General features: G+C 47.4%; 1 protein-coding gene across 3 annotated transcripts in view; it reads right to left on the minus strand.

Moving 5' to 3' along the window:
- The window catches only part of Gfra2 (GDNF family receptor alpha 2), a 95517-nt gene that overhangs the window by 68413 nt on the left and 6436 nt on the right, over window positions 1-20668 (minus strand). For 2 of the 3 annotated variants that reach the window (XM_005070976.4, XM_005070977.4), the window contains one exon: window positions 15415-15498. The exons of the other annotated variant lie outside the window; for it this stretch is intronic. In XM_005070976.4, coding sequence (XP_005071033.1) covers window positions 15415-15498 — 84 coding nt within the window. The remainder of the gene's footprint in view (window positions 1-15414; window positions 15499-20668) is intronic. 3 annotated transcript variants of the gene reach the window in all.

Genomic DNA, 20668 nt, shown 5'->3' on the forward strand with positions numbered 1-20668 from the left:
AACCATTTGTTCCTATATAGTCCCCGATACAAAGAAGTATACTACTGTCCCCTCTCAAGCCTTGGGCTTTGACCCCTCCCAAACTCTGAGCTAAATGAATTTTTTTCTTCGATAATCAGCTGCCTGTAGTGTTGCCTGGTAGTATTGCAAAGTTCATTACCAATGTCCCTCAGCATCTCCAATTCATAGTTCAAAAGCAACAAGGACCTGTTTAAAAGATCCCCAGCTGGAACATGCCTCTTCCCGCCTCTCCATTTCTGCAACACCCAACGCACCTTGCCAATAGGAAAAGCCAGATCCATGTGCTGCTGCCTTTACACCCTATACCCAAAGAAAAAGGACCCCTCAGACTCCACCTCCATGAGCAAGCGGCCATCTCCAGAGCTCCTCTTCCATGCAGAAAATCTGACAGAGCAGGGTCTCAGACACCTTCTCATATCCAGCCCTCACCCCTGAAGCTCCAGTCAATCTGCAGAAAATGGTACCTTAGTGTCCCCCAGAGAACTGAGAGGACCAGTTCCAACATTCCACCTCCTGTTCCTCTCTGTTGTCACTCGAAACCCAGAGAACTGAGAGGACTAGAATCCTCATCTCCCTACTACTCTCTATGTCCTGCCCTCCCCACACATGCCCAGGAAGTCCTAATCCAAGTCCAGTGACCCCAGTACAAAGCCACAGGCACTTTTTAAAGGAAGCAGACATTTTGAAAGCAGGCCAACCCACCAGAAGTCTACTTGATGAATGGCAAAATGAAGTAAAAGGCAATGACAACAAGAATCAATGTGAACGTTTTGAATATCATGTTATGCTTTGATAATTTTTTATCACAATTAAAATTTATTCTCAAATTTCTCAAAGGGTAAATTAGTCTGGATTTCTAAAATTTAAATTTTAAATTTAAGTCCCCCCCATCCATGCAAAGCAACTTTTTAAGACATATTTGTGGTCTCTATATCTTTGGAATACACTTCTGGGACATGGGGTTTTCATATATACAACAGAGGCATATCAGTCTTAGTTCTGTGTTTACAAAAACTAAAATTGAGGTATTTTATATTGGTAGGATTGACCTTCTTTGGTCTTTTTGTTTTTTTACTTGTGATGAATGGCTGCTGACATGAGGCTCCAATCTGTAAACTAAAACTTTGTTTACTGATTTTGAAATAGACTTTTCTCACCACAGGAAATATGCATCAACTTACAACCCTTAGCTTCTAAAATAAACTGAATACATCTTAAAATACAGCTACCAAGCACATTTGAAAAAAGCTCAAAAGCCATGGAAACCATTCAACACAAGTCTCCAAAAAATTCTTAAATGATTCAAAGCATTAAGTATAGATAAATAAAAACATTTGACAAAACAAGTGATTTCCTCGTTTAACACACTAATTATAGAAGAGGGGGCCACTGGCCAGCTGGTTAACAGCTAACCTCCAAGTCCAGGGTAGGAAGGGAGGCCTTCTTTTCTCCTTTCAACATTTCTATGCCATCTGTCCTCCTGTGAAGGTCATTTCACCAAGCTACTGCCCCCACTCCATGGGGCAGTCACCTGTCAACTCCCACATTCCTCTTAAAAGTGATCCCTTATTTAGTTTGTTGTCTCTTCCCACACTGTCCTTGGATCTTCCTCTCCACAGAAATGGTCTTTACACAAGGGCCATCTTCCTGCCTCCATGACCCTTTCCCACTCTTCTACTGCCCATTACCACAGCCATGCCCCCAACCTTGCTTTCCCTGGTACCTGTACCAACATCCCAACCTTGGACCACCTTCTCACCTCCCTGGCTTCCTCTCAGGAATTCCTACTCCCAGCAAAATCTGTCACCTTCCCTGAGACTTAATGACTGCTCTGATCAACCCTCCACCAGCACACCCATCCTCAAACATCCCTTTCACAGGCTTGACTTCCTGGCCTCCAGGCAGACACATCACCTCATCAGTCCCTCTTCTAACACACTAATCTCCAAGGAAGCAAAGCCTCCTTCCATCTCCATGCTAGCCCAGCCCTGAGTGTCACTCAGAAATGCACCTTCCGAAATGACTGGTTTCACTTTAAATGCCTGTACTCGAGTCTCAAATGTCCTATAAAAGCTACTTCACAGCTTCTCCTGACTCAGTCTCCCTGGACTGTTTCTTGCCTCTTTGTTCTGAGCTGATAACATCGTGTTTTAGTATGTTCAGGTAGCTACAAGCACACACACACACACACACACACACACACACACACAGAGAGAGAGAGAGAGAGAGAGAGAGAGAGAGAGAGAGAGAGAGAGATTGATCAGGTGACCTATAAGTAATAAAAGTCCCCTCTAGAAGGAAGTCCAAGATGTCTAGCAACTGATCACTTTCAGATCAAGGACAATCATGTTTCCCAATGCCATTGTTTGTTCAAGGGGTATTTTTCTAGTTTCCTCAGAAATCCAATGACTTCTTCAGGCCTTCACAGGCACCTTCACACACACGGTGCACATGAACTCATGCAAGCACACACATACACTCATAAAAACAATAAATTGAAGCCCCCAATACCATCACCTTCAGAATGAAGATTTCAACACACGAACTGGTGGGAGAGTCGGGCATACATACACATTCAGAGCACAGAACTTTGCCTCATATTTTGTAAGGAAACAAAAGAGCTAAACAGAAATTCCCTCACCTTCCTTCCCTGGCAACAAGCAGTCTATCTCACCTGCAACCCAGCCTTGCCTTCTGTTACTATGGAGGCAGAAGTGTCCCTGACAAAGGCCACCTGGCCTCCTGTGCTTGTGTGTGCCATGTGGATCGCATCCCTCCTCACTGCTCAAGGACATCCTTCTCGCCCCCTCCACTCGCCTCCTGTGCCTTCCAAGTTCTCCCTGTCATGTTCCATCCAGCACAGAGAACAAACACACAGCCATTACTACCTGTCTCCTCCAGCCCCCTTCACCTGTTCCTCTCCATAATAAAGCCTGAGAAGGGTCCCTAAGCCTATCTACCCACATCACCCTCCACAAGGGTTCAGCAGGAGACTGGGGTAGCTCCATCTGTAGGTAGATGTGTCTCCAAGCTGCTCTTGCTTAACTATGGCTGTACCTGGCAGCCAGCCCTTCCCTGTCTTTCTCCAACAGCTAGTGCCCACCCAGGCTTCCACTCCCAGCTGGTTCTCCTCCTCCTCTGCAGCTCTCATCTTAGCCCTCTGCCTTTTAGATCCTAGCCCCTCTCTCTTTCTCATACCATAAATTTCTGCTTTCACAGCTTCAAATGTCATCTATACACTAACACCGCTCTATAGATTGCCCCTGACTTTGGCATTTCTCGGTGAAGGGTCTACCTGACATCTCAATCCTAACAGACTGAACTGAGTTCTTGATCTCTGCCCGTTCCACCCCAGTCTGTCCTTTCCCTCACCTTTTCCATCCTAATAAATGGCAGCATCACTGTCGTACAAGCCAAAAATGTGACTGAGCCATAATTCTAGTTCCGCACACCTACACAATCTATCCCAAATCCATTCATTAGGTCCTTTCTCCTTTGACTGCCTGCCCCTTACCTGGACTTCAGTGGTAACATTTTAACTGAGGCCACTCTTGCCCATGGCCCTGTCTGGTCCTCCCCATCCATTCTCCCTAGAATTAGAGTAGCTTTCAAATGCTGCTCAACCATCTAAAATCTTCCCAACAATTTCCCATCAGTTCTCAACTAAAAATCCAACTCCTTGCTACTTGATTTGCATCATTTAGAGATCACTCCACCTACATCAGCATTCTTCTCCCTTAACACGACCCTCTACCTCAGGGGTGTAGCTTCATGGCCTTTTGCACGTCCTGCCTCCACACATGGGTTCCCCACTGGGGTCATTCTCCTGATCTCCCCCATGCTAGGTTCTTCCCGTGAGTCATAACTGGCTGTTCATGTCACTTCACCCAACATCTTATTTTAGTGTAGGCCTAGTGGTTGTCACAATTGTCCGTGTTTCCTGTTAACTTGCTCCATGGCCTGTTTCTGAGATCCCCTGTCTTGCAGCACCTCAGCTCCATAAGAACAGGAAGTCTTTGGTTCAAGCTATTCGTGTACCCTCTACACCTAGACAAGGGCATAGAACACCAGGGTTTCCTGGGAATATCTGGGAACAAATGCCTCTTAGGAGAGGGCTCGTGGAAACAGCCTGCAGGTGAGGATGTCCCAAATTACACACACACTTAAATCTAGTTCTTTTTGTAGGCCAGGCGAAAGTGACTTCCTAAGGGCCTCAGTCTTCATCCCTAAACCACCTTCTCAGAACTTTCCAGAAAGACAAGAAAGGGACAAGGAAAACAAGAAAATCAAGGAAGAGTGGCTATCCCCAAGGCAGTTCAGGGAGAGTCATATCCCCAACCTCTACCTTTCTACCTCCCTGATTCTGCCCCCTTCCTCTCCTTCCCTTCCTATCTGCAGGCAGAAAGCTGCTGCTCCAGATTTATAGCTACCCCTACACACACCACTATACACATACTGACATGCCACGTTAAACACACCCAACACCCCATCCACATCACCACACAAATACATTAAACACAATTATACTAGCCAGGTAAATCCACACAAATGACCCAAGTGGTATTAACTCATATTAAACACACACAATATTCTATACATTTAATCTCACACAACCTACACTACACACACACACACACTCACTCACACACGCTAGCTCACATTACACAAACACCACCTCACATACACATTAAACACACACACAAGCCACCCCATGTACCAACCCACTTATTAATTTACACAGCTACACACATATGTAATAAACACACACATAAACCATCCCATAAATACATTATCACCACATATCCATATCACCATGCACACATATATAATAAACACACATACAAACCACCCCATAAACACAGTAACACCACACATTCACACACACTCACATGTAACTACACAAATTTACATACACACACCTGATAGGTACATGCCACTCATGTATCCTGACACACATGTATCTATATACATACATGAAGCCTAACACATGCAGAAACCACCATACAAGCACACTCACATACAGCATTTATCAAAACACATTGGCCCACATACACCACCTCATGCATGTATACAAATACAAACACATATACACATATATGCCATACATACCTACACTACCCTTGTTCTCACTCCACTCTGTGTCCCCACACTGGTCTCTCACCTTGCTGTGGTCCTTTCTCTGTACTCCCCACAGGCACAGGATCATATGGATGGATGGATGGATGGATGGATGGATGGATGGATGGATGGATGGATGGATGGATGGGTGGGTGGGTGGGTGGGTGGGTGGGTGGGTGGATGGATGGATGGACGGACGGACGGATGGACGGGTGGGTGGGTGGGTGGGTGGATGGATGGATGGACGGATGGATGGATGGACGGATGGATGGATAGACGGGTGGATGGATAGATGGGTGGATGGATGGGTGGATGGATGGGTGGATGTGCTAGGAAGGAGGGTATCCAGTATGGGATCTCACATCACTCATGCCTGCTTTCCATAAACTAGAATAGGTGCAGCTAATGTCTAAAGTGGGAGTCAACTGTGGAGTGAAGAATCCCAAGCAAGGTCAGGGACTTGATGACAGCAGAAAGTGTCCAGCCAAGAGCCACCTCACAGGCCAGCACCAGCAGAATCTATCATGCACAAAGAAGCAAGCTGTACCTACATGATAAAGATCATCGAAAGAAAAATGCCCTCACCCCCAAAATAGTCCTGTTCGAGTCACAGCACCTGAAGTTCTACCATTAAAAACCATTTCTTTAGGCTAAATTTCTTCTCTGGTAGTTCGTTTTTCCCAGAAATTTCTTCCTTGAAAACAAAGGCAATCAGAGATGAAGTCACCAACACCCTGATCACACCTCAGTGCCAACAAATCCTTCCACCCACTGGCAGGAGTCTGAAGCAACCCCTCCCCCAGCATTTATAGGGAAGAAAAGAGAGGTGCACAGGTCTCTACAGCTCCAGTACTCTTACGTGGGGACACTGGCTCACCCTCTGCTGGTCCCAGACACCCAACAGCATGGTCACAGCCATGGGTCACTCGCCCCCAGCAAGCCAACTAGTGTTTCCCTCCCCCACCTCCCCTTTCCCTAGCTAGCAGAGTTCTCTGTGAAGGGGGAGAGTTAGAAGGGGTGACAGAGCTACAGCTAAAGTCCAATTTTCGTTGACACTCAGAGTCTCTGACAGCTGTTAGAAGAATGTGATTTTGAAATTTAAATAACACACTTCTGCATTCGACTCAGGGAGACAACCTGAGGATAAGCAGTTTATCGCCTGAGCCACCATGAAGGGGTTAGGGAGGGGCTATGTTCCTCCAGCTCCTCCAGCTCACCCACCTGCTTACATCCTCCATTCCGTGGCTGTCTCACAGGTGCCTCTAGATCGTACAGCCTGGCTTCTGGACAATAAAGCTGAACCTCCCAATATTCTGCCTGCGCAGCCCAGGCTGTGAGGCCCACACTTGCCCCAGTGGGGTAGAGAGCTAGAATAGGCCAGGACAATGGGGGCTTCCCTAGGCATACAGAAGAGATAAACTGGATCCAGCCTTCCCTCTAGAGCCACTGGGATGCTCTTCAAAGTGTACTGACTCTGAGGCCTAGGGATAATGCCTTTCCCCCAAGGACAGCTCAGCTCACCTCCCTAGGGCAGCTACCTCAAGTTCTGTTATGTCACAAGGGTCAGTGTTCAGTGTTCCGTGAGCTCGCCAGGCTCAGAACACTTGGGGGTCCTCTCAACACAAGCTTATCTGGGCTTCCCAGCCATGATGCTATCAAAAATGTCAGAGCTAGAGAGTTAGACCCGCCAGTAAAGGCCTTGCTATGCGATCATGAGGACCTGAGTTCAAACCACAGAACAGTTGTGAACAATCCAGGGATAGTGGTGCACACTTGTAATCCCAGTGCAAGCGGAGGCAAAGACAGGAAGATCTCAGGGCTCATGGTCTAACTTCTCTGGGACAATGAGAGACCCTATCTCAAAAGCAAGGTCACTATGTCTGTGGAACAACACCTGAGGTTGACCGTTGGCTTCTATGCACAGTTGTACACAAGTGCATGTACGCATGAACATCACACACACATTTACACATACACACACTTACACATATATGAACACACACACACATATATATATATACAAAGAAAAAAGAATTGTCATTCCCAGGCTCCCCTGCCTCACCTCCCAAGACTTGCCTGACACTCCCCAAGCACCGCTTATTTCTGTTCCCCTGAAAGCTTTGGGCAGCATTTGGTCTGAACCACAGAGACAGTAAACCGTCTATTGGAGTATCTCAGCCAAGAGTTTGTTTGTCCCCCTTTTCAATAAGGGCACAGGTCTCAGCTTGTAGCAGTGGACTTCATGTGTCTCTGGCCTACACTCCATATGGACTGAATAAAATTGTATTCATCTCATGGCCCACCTCAACCCCACCTTCTCTGTGAACATTTCTTGTACCCCACAAAGCATACCTCATCTCTGCACCTCACCATAAGATCCAGCACACGTGGAACATCTCACAGTTGCTTGGAAACCTCGGGTACCTTTACCTGGGCAGGCCTAATACTCTTACTAAGTCATTCTGTCCCTCCAGTCCCAGAAAGTGACCCCAGTGGTCACCATCTAGGGTACTCCTATGTGCCACATGAGGAGCTGTCCTTATGTCATCCCAGTTGACCTACTCCATCTACAGATAAGAAAAATGAGGTTCAGGAGAGCCAAGTGGCCCAGAGGTCACACAGCAAGTAGAGCAAGGCCAGAATTTGATGCTAAAACTAGCCGACCTCAAAGACCACATCACCCTTCATTCCAGGGCTCTCGGGGGATGGGTAATAGGTGTAAAGCATGAAGGTAGATCCCCAGGAGGTATGAAGAAGAATGCATACACAGTACACCACCATAGCACTCATGCTTAAAACCTAAAAATGAGCACATGATGGAGCACCATGCCATGGAACCAAGAACAGAGTGGTGACCCCTCTCAAAAGCCATCGGCAAGGCTTCTTGGCCATGAGTTCTCTCCTATCCTGCAACAGATAACTATAGCCACCAGCAAGAATGCCCCTACCCCTTCCTGTAATCCATCCAAACTAGATGGCCAGTTCAAGTAGACACAGCTAATCTTCTACCCTACAGTCTCAGAAAGCCCCTGAGCTCAGGTCTCTTACCAGCCACCATCTGTCCCACCCAGTCACTGGAAGACTAACATTGTGTAAGACTTTGAGCCTTCATGGTACCACTGTCCCCTAAAACAATCACCCTGTCCCCTCCATTCCAGCCCCCACAGTTCTACTCGGCTATCAGAGGTAATGTCAAGCAAACAAGAGGTTCACAACCATTTCTCAAATGCTATCTAGGCATCTACCATCTACCATCTGACCTTGGAGAAGTTACTCTGTGATCATTTCTAAATTGCTAACACATTTCCATGCAACACGCCAGGCAAAGTGCTTACCTACGTCATCTCATTTGGTCTTTGTAGAATCCTAGAAGACAGGTGTTTCTGCTGGCCTGTACACATTTCTAAGGATGTGCTAGGCAGAGCTTAAAGTGGAATTTGAACCCTAGTCTATGTCTGACCCTTCTCTCTGAATGCCAGTTTTCTTTACTCTTGGGTATTTAGGCTCCCTTCCAGCTTCAAAAAGAAAAAAAGGGGGGTGATTTACATATACGTTTCAAACGTATGTCTCAAAGCAATACTTGTACGAGATGTAGAAACCCTGGAGACTCCTTCAGGGATCTCAACCAGTATGCAGAGGCAGAGCCTAATGACTAAGTACCATCTATCCATCACTTTTCTGTGACGGCATGGCACCATAGCTGTCAAAGACACCCTTGGCTTGCTCAAACCAGTCCTTCTTGTTCATTGACGTCCAGCCAAGTCCTTCACTCTCCATTAGGCCCACACCCCTGCTAGCTCCAGGTCAACTTCCTACAACCTTTTTCATAGAAACTCTCTGCCTGGAAGCTCTCACTTTCTTCTTTACCTTCATCTGCCCTCACCTGCCTCCCCAGCTGCATTTAGAGAGTCACAGAAGCCTAGGACAAGACTGTTGCTCAGTTTCAACACCTTGGCCCCTGCATCCTGTCTAGAGAAATCTCTTACCTCCACTGCCAGATCCACCTGAGAGAAGAGGACCGACCAGTGTGCCTAATTTGGTCTCCATGTGCAGACGCTACATTACCTGACCCATTTTCACTTAAGTCTCTTCGCCACCCCTGAAGGTATATGACATATGCCCAGTTTACAAATGTAGCCACCCCAGTGCAAAGAGGCCATGGTGAGCTCCAAGAACGCACAGTCCGTTAGATCTGCATGTTAAAAATTCCTCGCAAAGACCAGTCTCCAGTTGGTGATGATGCTTGGGCCTTCAGAAGATGGGGTCTAGAGGGAGGAAGTTAGGCCCCAGAGCATGCCCATGGAGTGGGTATTAGGACTGTGGTCCCTTCTATTTTGGATTTCCAGCTACCATTAGGTGAGCAGCCCCCCTCCTCCACACTCTTCCGCCATGGTGAATTACTGTTACTACAGGTCCAAAGCAATGTGGCCAGGCAACCATGGACAGAAACCATGACCCCAAATAAACTTTTTCTCTTTCTAAACTGTTTATCTCTGGCATTTTGTCCCAATGACAGAAAGCAGATTAGTATATTCAGCAGTCAAGACTGGATTTACTGCCAGGACTGTTAGCCCATGTTCTTCCCCTATACCAGGTGTCTCTTCAAATGCTCCAGTTTCTGTTTTCACGGGCAGTTTGAATTCAAAAACACAAGGCAAGGCCAACTCCTCCGTGAAGGTAACTCCTCAGGGTAAAGTAAAGGCTTTCAGCATCACCATTGCTATGGGTCAGTCACAGCCCACACTGCCCCTGCCTGGCGGGTCACACTGCCCCTGCCTGGCCGATTCACCATTGAACCCAGGGCCTGCCAAATAAGACTATGAAGAACAGAGGAGAAGGATGAGGCTGTGCCTTCCCCGGGGCATCTGGCAGGCAGAGGTTGTTGTAAAAATTCTGGCAGCCTTTCTTGACAACTAAATCCCAGAAGGACTTTCCAAGAACCCCAGCAAAGATGAAGAGTTCATAGTCCAGGGTTCTTATAACAAACAACCTCAAACTTCAGAGAAGAAATGGTAAAAGATAAAGGCAAGTGGGCCCCCGAGATACAACAGCCTCCTCCTTCCCACAGGGACCCAGCTAACAGCAGTAAACTACAAGGAGGTCACCCAGACCTGGCACTCCCCAACACACACTGCTCAGAGGAATGGTAGAGGGGCGATACACAGCCTAGCAAAGACATGTGGAGGTGGCCAGTCACTTGCTATCAACTACATGTCATCCTCTGGGGCAACACCCACTGAGGCCCAGCGCTCTGGTACAGAATCTCAGGTCACCCTGCCCAAAGATGCACCAGCCCATGGGGAGCCAGGCAGGGAACCATGACAGCCTGTGGTTCAAGCTCATTTGCACTGCCTACTGATGCTACCACAGGAGTATTTATTCGTAGGACAAAAGATGGAGGAGCTCAAACTTTTGTCTTCATCCCTTAAGAAGAAAACAAAAAAAAAAAAAACTCGATTCTGGAGCTGGGAAGCCAAGTGCCCAAAGTCCCATGGGGTGTATGGGGGATGTAGGGTACATACCACACAGGAGTCTGACCTCCTGGTTCTGGTTCCCACCTTCTTTCTGCTGATTCCCCACAAAGACTTCATTGTTTTCTTAGGGCAGGGTCTGAGCCAGGGCTTCCCCTCCCTAGCTGCCTCTCCGGAGGCTGTTGCTTCCTGGCCCAACTTCAGGGCTGCTCTGGGTGAAACTTTTTAGCAGACAACTTTTATGTAGTAGACACCACACTCTGTCGGACAAGGGTGTCAACAGGACAAATGAGGTGATCACTGCATAAGCAGCTTAGAGTCAGAATCGTGTTACCTGGTACTCAGTGATAACTGGGCCAGGCATGACTCTGAAACTCTGTGTTCCAGTCCACTACCCACCATGTCCCACCAACAGGACCATGTGTTAGTCACTTTTCTTTGTCAACATGGCCAACTCTTGACAAAAGACACTCAAAGGAAAACAGGTTTATTCTGGCTTATGGTTTGAGAGGACACCATCCATCATGGCAGGACATGTATGGTGGTTGGAGTAGGTTGGCCTATGAAAATTTAAGCTTTGAGTAACAGGTTTCACATAGCTTGAGTCACATGTCTGGGGTCTGGGGCTAGAAGCAGAGCTAGATTATAAGCAGGCCAACCTAGAATGACTTCCTCCACTAGCCATGCTATCCACAAGGCTCTGCAACCTCTTAAAATAAAAACACCACCAGGCTTCAGACATTAGCCTACAGAGGACATGTCACACCCAAGTTATAATGGAGAACCACAGCATCCAATGCCTGGCCCTTATGACATCTTATGGAGGGCAGCCGACTGGAAGACAGTTTCAGAGCTGTATCTGGCCCCAGTTATCAGAGCCATCAGGCAGCAGCAGGTAGCAGATGCTGGCTCTGTAAGCTGCACATCCAGTGATCTCCTCATTTGTCTTGTCAACACCCTTGTCCCACAGAGTGTCCAAGCATCTATTATATAAAGATTTCCTTCTAGGTAGATACTCAAGCATTGAATCCAGGAAGCAACAGGAGCTGAGGTTAAGGTGAGGACCTTGGACCTCCAGCATTCACAGAGCAAACACAAAAAGCACCTGTCTACACTGTAGCCATTAGCTAGCATCTGATCAATGGGTACCAGGCTCATTGGGTACATTTGGAAGTTCAATATGTCCCCACCACAGCAGACTATGCCAGCAAAGTCCTCATCCTACATGCGAGCCTCAGAGCACAATCTCAGAACCACCAATTCACAGAGGATTTATACTCCAATCTAATCAGAAACTGTGAAAGTCAGAACATCAGTTGGAAGGGGCCTTAGTTAGTCAATCATACAACCCAGAAACATAGGGTGGCCAAATATTATAAGATGGTTATCACTATACCTACAGGTACATCCAGAAGGACGCATGATCTAAACACAAAGCTCCTGGGGAGCCTACAGTAGTGGGAGTCAAAAGGTAGAGTGTTGTAACTGCCCTGCTTTGAGATCTCTACCTACCTGCTTCTACCATTCCCAGTCACCACAAGGGCCCAAGACCATGTCCAGATGACCAATCTCTGGCTACTCTAGTTTGAGTACTTTGTGTTTTTTATCGTGTTGAGATGTAGTCTCATTCTGTTAGCCTAGGATGCCCTTAAACTTACTATGTAGACTAGGCTGGCCTCAAACTAGCAATTCTGCTTCTGTCTCCTGAGTGTTACAATTTAAAGTGTGTGCCACTGTGCCCAACTCTATAGTTTTAACCTTAAATGGCCCCAAATGCTCATACATAAAGGACTTGGTCAAGTTAGCACTATGACAGGGAGCAGAAACTTTAAGGGGTGGGACCTTGTGGGAGGTCTTTACATCATAGAGAGTATGCCTTCAAAGGGACTATGGAATCCTGATCTCTGCCTCTTCTTCTATTTCATTTATCAGATATGAATTGAACAGTTTAACTCCACATCACAGTCATCACAATGTACTGTCGCGGGTGTCCAGCAGCAAGTGAACTGGTCGTAAACTAAAACCTCAGACCCTGTGAGCCAGAGTAAGCCTTTCCTCTATAAACTGATGACACCAACACACTGGTCGATGTCTCCTTTCTTGTGAGAGTCCAGGATCTCTCCCATCAGGGACACACACCCCACCCCTCCTCAGGACCATCTAAAGGGGGCATCCTCGGATGGAAGCAAATATATCATGTCAAAGTGGCAATTTGGTCTTCAGGTGCATGAAAATAAACAGACATTCCAAGCAGCTCATGGTCATCCAAAATTCAACCCTGTGATACAAACTTTATTTCTATGCATTTAATTTCTCAACCTGAAAGAACTGTTCTTCCCTCTGTAGAAGGATAATAACAAAAGGTAGTTGAAAAACAATGGAATCAAATTAAAGACCCTGATATTAACCCATACACCTATGAAGAGCTGATTTCTGACAAAGAAGCTAAAATTATACATTAGAAAAAAGAAAGTATATTCAACAAATGGTACTGGTATAACTGGCTGTTGATATATAGAAGAATGCAAATAAATTCATACATATTACCATGCCCAAAACTCAAGTCCAAATGAATCAAAAACCTTAATATATAAATCCATCCACACTGAACCTCATAGAAGAGAAGGTGGAAAATACCCTTAAATACATAGGCACACCAAAAAAAAAAAAAAAAAAGCCGGGCGGTGGTGGCAAACGACTTTAATCCCAGCACTCGGGAGGCAGAGGCAGGCGGATCTCTGTGAATTCGAGGCCAGGCTGGACCGATAGCCTCCAAAACAGAGAAACCCTGTCTCATAAAAACCAAAAAAAAAAAAAATACATAGGCACAGGAGACCACTTCCTAAATAGAACACCCATAGCACAGATACTGAGAGCAACAATTAATAAATGGGACCTCGTGAAACTGAGAAGCTTCTGTAAAGCAAAGGACATGGTCCACAAGACAAGACGGCTCCCTACAGAATGGGAAAAGATCTTCACCAACTCCACATCTGACAGAGGGATGATCTCCAAAATACACAAAGAACTCAAGAAACTAAACACCAAAATACCAAATAATCCAATATAAAAATGGGGTACAGATCTAAACAGAGAATTCTCAACAGAACAAACTCAAAAGAAGGAAAGATACTTAAAGAAATGCTCAACACCCTTATTCATCAGGGAAATGCAAATCAAAACAACTTTGAGATACCATCTTAACACCTGTCAGAATGGCTAAGATCAAAAACACTGATGACAGCATATGCTAGAAAAGATGTGGAGAAAGGGGATCACTCCTCCATTGCTGATGTACAGCCACTTTGTAAACCAATATGGTGGTTTCTCACAAAATTAAGAATCAACATACCGAAAGACCCTGCAATACCATTTTTGGGCATACACCCAAAGGAGACACACTCACACCACAAGGACATGTGCTCAACTGTGCTCATAGCAACATTATTCGTAACAACCAGAACTTGGTAGCCCTTTCTCCTAATATTTTTAATATATGTGTATGTACACGGACATTCATGCATGTATAAGTATGTGCATGTGTGTTCATTATGTACAGGTATTTGTGCATATAGAGGCCAGAGGATAACGTTAGACATTACCCTCAGACATTCCATTCACCTTCTTGGGGATGGGGTCTCTTACTGGCCTGGAGCTCACCAACTAGGCTGGGGTGGCAGGTCAGCAAGCCCCAGGGATGCTTCTGCCTCCACTTCTCCAACCCTGGGATTACAAGTTTGCATCACCATGCTAAGATTTTTCACATGGGTGCTGGGCATCAAACACAGGTCTTCATGCTTGCAAAGCATGTGCTTGACTGGCTAAATCAATCCTCTACCCTTCTTTCGTTCTCAAGCATATGCCCAACAAGCAAAGCAAGAACCCAGTGTGACCTTTCTCATCCTTCAAGGAATCACCCATGAGCAGGTGATTCTTACCTCAGATACCTGTCTGATGGCTCAAACAGTGGAAAGAAAGCCTAGATCAGACTTGGTAGTGGTGACAATAATATAACTGAGTACCACTTATCTGAACTGATAAGGACCAGACATACTCAGTATTTCAGATGATCACCAATTTGGGGATATTTGCATATTCATAATGAGATGTCATAGAGATGGAACCCAAACACAGAATTGGTTTGTTTCACCATGCTTGAAGGGAATCTTACAAGAGATTTCCAGGATGCCTGCTTTTTCACCCTGCCCTATCACATAAGGTCAGTAGCAGAGTTTACCCCTGAAGCATCCTCTCAGTACTAAACACATTTAAAATTTTAGAGCAATGTTGGATTTGGATATTTACAATGAAGGAGCATAACTCTATGCCAACAACCATGTCCAGTGTTTCCAGAACACAAGAATCCTTCAGCGTGCCATGTGCCTTACAACCCGCTGACTCACTACTAACCCAAGCAGACAGGGCCTTCCTGGCTCACAAGCGAGGAAACTGGGGCGCAAAGAGGTTGGTAAGCGACCTGACCGAGGAAAGTGTCAAACAGAAGAGTCAGAGAAGTAGAAAGAGAAACAGGGCGACAAAACATCAGAGTGGCACAGGTTCAGATCCAAGATCTATCCATGAGCAGCAAGGAGCCTGGCAAATGCTTAGCTCCAGGCCCTACTGAAGGAGGGAGATCAGGTAGCTTCCTAAAAGCCAGGAGCCAAGGCTCAAACAGCAAGGAGCAGACAGGCGAAGAGTGGAATCAGCAGAAGACCAGGAAAGACACCTGAGTCCAAGAGATGAATGGGCCACAGCACAGGGATGAGGGGAAGGGAGGGGTCAAGCACCGGCGTGGGTCACTTACCTGAGAAGATTGAAGCAAGCCTGAAGATGTCCGAGAGGCGCGAGGTCACAGGCTCATAGGGCGAAGCCTCGTAGAACTCCCCACCTGGAAGAGAGGAGGGGCCATGACACACAGGCTCTTCTCCAGTAAAACACTCCCATCAAACAATAACCATGACTAAGAAAGTTCCACCAACACACTGGGCCATGTAGGATGTGAGAGAGGCCAATCCTTACCAAGGAGGGAAATGCAGAGCAGGCAATTTGGGGGCGGAAGTTCATTGCCATTGTGTAGACACCAGTTATTTCTCACCAATTACAGTAGGTATGACTGCCTGCCATGTGACTTCCCATGTGACTTCCCTGCAGGACAAACTCTCTCTACAGGGATAAGGGAGGAAAAATAGTTCCTCCCGCCCCGAAAGGTCAAGTGCAAATCACAAAATCTGGAGACAGAGGTCCTACTAAAATTTATAGTCCAACTTCCTTGTTTCACAAGAGAAGGCTCTCGGGTAACCCAGCAGTGTAACACCTGGGAGTGGGAGCTGTCACTCAGCTCTGTGTGGCAGACTCAGGCCTCAAGTGGTCTCCTAAAGACCCACACTCTGAATTTCCCCTTCGCCTCCCATCATGTCACCAGAAAGAGTCATGCTAGGGAGTTTAAAAGTCACTAGGTGAAAGGTCTGACCCCATGCGCCTACTTCCCTGGCCTCTGATGGACACCCTTCTAACCTCTCCACTACCCGCTACCTCAGGTGCCTCCTCAGAGCTTTAGAGGACATCAGAGACTTGTAGTGGAAAAGCAAGTGAATGGCAGGAAATAAATGACCCGGGATGCTCAGGAGACCCCCACCACATTATCAAGAATCCCATACCCTCTGCGGACACCTTGCAAGAAAGGAGCTATCCCCAGGAGAGCAGACCAGTGAGGAGAAATCAATGCAAACTCGCTCAGACTGAGTGTGTGGTGATGGGGAGGGGCAGACAGGGGGTGACCCACAGCCTCATGCATTGATTTCCTATCCAGCAGGGCCTGGCGTCACAGACAGCACCTTTGCCTACAGAGAGCCTGGGTGAGGAGCATCTATGAAGGATGTCCCTAGAAGAGGGAACAGAGACTCCCCGTAAGAGGTTCCTTCATCTGGCCCAAGGGGCCACAAAGAACCAGGACTGGAGACCCAGCTAGCCCTAGAATGTTTCACAGCTGCTGAGGATGCTCCTCCCTAGAGAAGGTACCTGCAACCTTGGGCAAAGACACCCAAAGGACAGTGCGGAAGTTCGCTCCCTCCTGCTGAGGCGTCCTAGCCGCATTTTACCTCATAGGAAATGCACCCAGCATGCACAGCGTGTGCCCCCACTAGAATCTGCTCGCAGCTTCATCCATTGCCTCTCACGGTCTAAGTGCCATCCGTTGCACCCACTGAGACTTAATTCACTCTCTCCTGGGAGACCCCTGGGGGTGGGGCCCCGGGGCGCTACCACATACTGAAGCCAAACTATGTAAGAGCGTGGGAATTGCTGTTAGTATAAAAAAAAAAAAATAAAGTTGCAGCGCACGGTCTGCGTGCCCACAGCCCTAAGCATACTTCAGACACACTAACTCACTCTTCTTCGCTGCTCTGTGAGCTAGGCACTGTTGCTCCCCTATGGTGCTGACTAAGAGAAAGGGGCACAGAGAGAAGTAACTTGCTCCAAAGTGGTTTGGTTTCATCGCCTAGCAAGCTGCAGAGCCCGACTTTAATCCCAGGGCAGTGGTGCTGGAGAACAATGCTCTCTCACTTTCTGACACTCTCCCAAGTATCATGTGGCTCTTCAGTAGACCCTGTGGTCAGAGCCCTGCTGGCCCTGGCCCTGGACTGCTCCCCAGTGTCCAACTACCCCCTTGTCCAACTGTGGGAAACACGGGCCCTATGTCTGGTTGTAGGGCAGCCTTCACCATTGGCTAGGCAGGGGTCCTCTCTCTCTCTCTCTCTCTCTCTCTCTCTCTCTCTCTCTCTCTCTCTCTCTCTCTCATTTCACTATCACTTAAATGGTAAGTTCCTGCAGTTGGGCCTACCAGGAAAGATCAAGCCTGAGACACAGAAGCCAGATCCAGCATGCAGATCCTGGGAACTGACACACGGGGTGGGCCTTTGCTCTTTGTGGTTTGAAGATCAGGGACTCTGAATTTCAGAGTCACCTTTGGAGCAGCCAATGGTGACATGCCCACTGTGACCGTACACCGTTGTCATGACAGGAGAAAAAAAGAGACCCCATACCCCTTTCCCAGCCACAGGATCACCCTCAGTACAGCCAAAAGAATCCTGGATATGGGGTAAGAACCCTGGATTCAGCCACCAGCTTGCTGTGTGCCCTGGACAGTCCTCCGGGTATACCCCTGTGACTCAGCTTCCCCTACAAACAGGGTTAATGGATTACACACAGTTCTGACTCCCTAAACTCGGTGCCGCCTTTTCAGAGGCCATGGCACACTGTCACACTGACTCTCCTTCCTCCAGTGCCACCTCAGCTCCTGCTACAGGTGTGGGGTCCTGGAGTTGGATGGAGGAATCAAAAACCTGGGTAAGTCCCACCCACCTCAGGGTCAGAAGGAAACCAAGAATTGGAAGAAGGTATCGGGAAGGGTCTTGCCCTCTCCCGGGCCCCAGGCCCAACTTAACTACTAACTATTATTAAGTTGTAGGGAGAAGGTACCTACAGCCTCCACCAGGGAAACGACTCAACCTTACTATGAATTATTAACTCTCAGGCAGACCTTATCACTCACAGGGATATAACCTCCTGCTCAAAGGCCTCCTGGATTCTCCTGATGGATCCTGAACAGTAAATATCCAGCTCTGAGACCTAGGAGAAGAGGCAGCCTCTTAAAAAGAAGAGGCAAGCTTCCGTAGAAAGGGACAAGCTGGGATGTATTTCTGTAACCCTCCCACGGCAAGCATAGGTTGTACAGTTTCTGTGGGGCCAATACCCTTTGAGGCATACAGTAGGGTTAGCAGGTGGTCATTGAGTGAATGCACACAAAAGTCATCTCAAGACATGGAAGCAGAGACAGCTGTGTGCAGTGAGGTATTCCAAGTCCAAAAGGGCCTTAAAGATCCCATGATAGTGACAAACAGCATTGTGCTCACTGATGCCACACAGAAATGCCTCATTCCTCCTGCTTCTGATCGCAGGCTGTCCTGTACCCCCCCATGGCAATGCCAAAGGGAGCCACCACGGTAATAAGACTGCCCCTGCTAAGGAATCCAGCCAGTCAGCTCTATCACCTCCTATCTGCTGCTATGCAACCCAAGCTAGCCCACCTCTACCAGCTGTCTGAATCCTAAGTGCAGTGCCAGCTGGCTCACCACTGTCTGTAACTCTTAAAACCAGCTTCCATAGGCACCTGCACTCACGTGCTCGTAACCACATCAGACATACACACCTGCACGTAATAAAAAAAATAATAAAAATGAAGACAAATGGCAAAACCATGCATTCCCAGAAGCAGGATATTTCACGATGTGCATGCCCGAGGCAGAATACTGGGTATACAGTCCCTCATGTCATGTATGGATAAGTACATTACAGTTCCTCATGCCATGTATGGATAAGTACATGTGTGTTGGGACAGCCTTGCCTTCCTCGGTGCTTCTAGCTCCAGGAATGGGAGTTGCTAGAGAGAACTGACCACGTAATGCCTACGGCTCACTCTGCTCTTGATGGCAGTCATGCCATTACTAAAAGCATGCGCTTCCTATCCATGTGGTCAGAGCTTACCTGAGCTATCTTGGGGACTGTTGGGGATACCTCTCTCTTAAGACTCTGCTATAGCTGGACTCTCCCTCCTTTCATCCTTGCCTTGTGGTACCCTGCAAGGGAACTCTTCTCTCCTCTTAGGCTAATGGGCCAGCTCTGTTCCTGGGCCCACCCCCTTCCACATCCCCAAAGACACAAATGCATGTTAAACCTTCCTGTTGTCTTCCCCTGGTCTCTCATCCTCCTTTGGGGTTTAGACAGCCCCACTTTCTCTCATCTTTAAATGAGAAAATAGGTCATCCTTCTGATCTCTACACACACACACACACACACACACACACACACACACACACACACACAGAGAGAGCTTCTGGGAGAAGTTATCCATATTCATCATGTCCAATCCTCTGCCTGCATTCACTCCCTAACCAAGGCTCTGTCCCCAGAAGCCACCTAGGAGGCTTACCCAAGTGACAGCAGGGATACCTCAGTCTTTCTCCTGCTTGACCTGAAATGTGTGAGCTGTTGAGGGTTGTCTGTTTCCTTGATGGTCCTCCCAGTCCTCTTCTAGAACCTTCTCAGTCATCTGTGCACGTGCCCTTCCCTCATCTGTCCTTTAATGACGGTGGTTCAGGAGCTCTTTCTCCCCCCTCGTTCTGTGATTGCACCCACAGTCTTAGCTCCAGGTTCTAAAACTGGCTCATGAACGCTCCAGGTTTCTCTAGAACCATACCCTCCACTGAGCTCCATGCCTGCATGTCTGCAGGGCTTGACCGATGACAGGTAGGGAGCCCCAGAGAAATGCCACGCCCCTTGCCTTCTGTAACTCAAAGCCACTGCAGGCTCAGAAAGCTGGGGGTCCACTCTTTCCCTTCCCAACTCATAGGCAGTAGTTGCCAAAATCTGTTGATTCTAGCTTGTTCAGAAGCGCTTACATCTCTCTTCCCCTTGGTTTCGCTGTCCTGTTTCTGCCACTATCGCTGCCTGGGGTCACAATCTACAACTTACTGTCTTCCCTAGAACTGCATGGACATTTTCCTGGAGTATCAATCTGATCAGCTCCCTTGATGTCTTAATCAAAACCATTTAGGCTTGCTTCCTGATGCCTGTCAGGTCCCTTTCCTCCTAACTAGCCCCAACCCTTCCGATCCACACTCTACGCTGTTCAGTTACTTCCAGTTCTTCATGAAGATTCAACTCTCAGGCCTGACCATAACATGCTTCTCCCTCCACCTGCCCACTCTTACTACATCCTTCACCTGTGCGGTGACTCCACCCCAGCCAAGGGACAGCATCTTCCCAGAAGATTCTTCAGAGTCCTTTAACATGGGCTTAGATGTTCTGAGGTGTTACTGCTATGGCCTGGGCCTTTCCGTCACAACAGTTATGCCTTCAAATGGCAAGTTCCCCCTTTCTTCCTACACTCCATCCCAGGCTGTAAGTTCCCTGAAGGCAAAGACGATGCCAGATTCTATACTATTCCAGAAACACAAAGCAACTATGCACTCTCGGTAAACGCTTGCTGAATTAGTAAATGA

The sequence above is a fragment of the Mesocricetus auratus genome, unplaced genomic scaffold, assembly GCF_017639785.1.
Source record: "Mesocricetus auratus isolate SY011 unplaced genomic scaffold, BCM_Maur_2.0 Super-Scaffold_2245, whole genome shotgun sequence".
Taxonomy (NCBI): domain Eukaryota; kingdom Metazoa; phylum Chordata; class Mammalia; order Rodentia; family Cricetidae; genus Mesocricetus; species Mesocricetus auratus.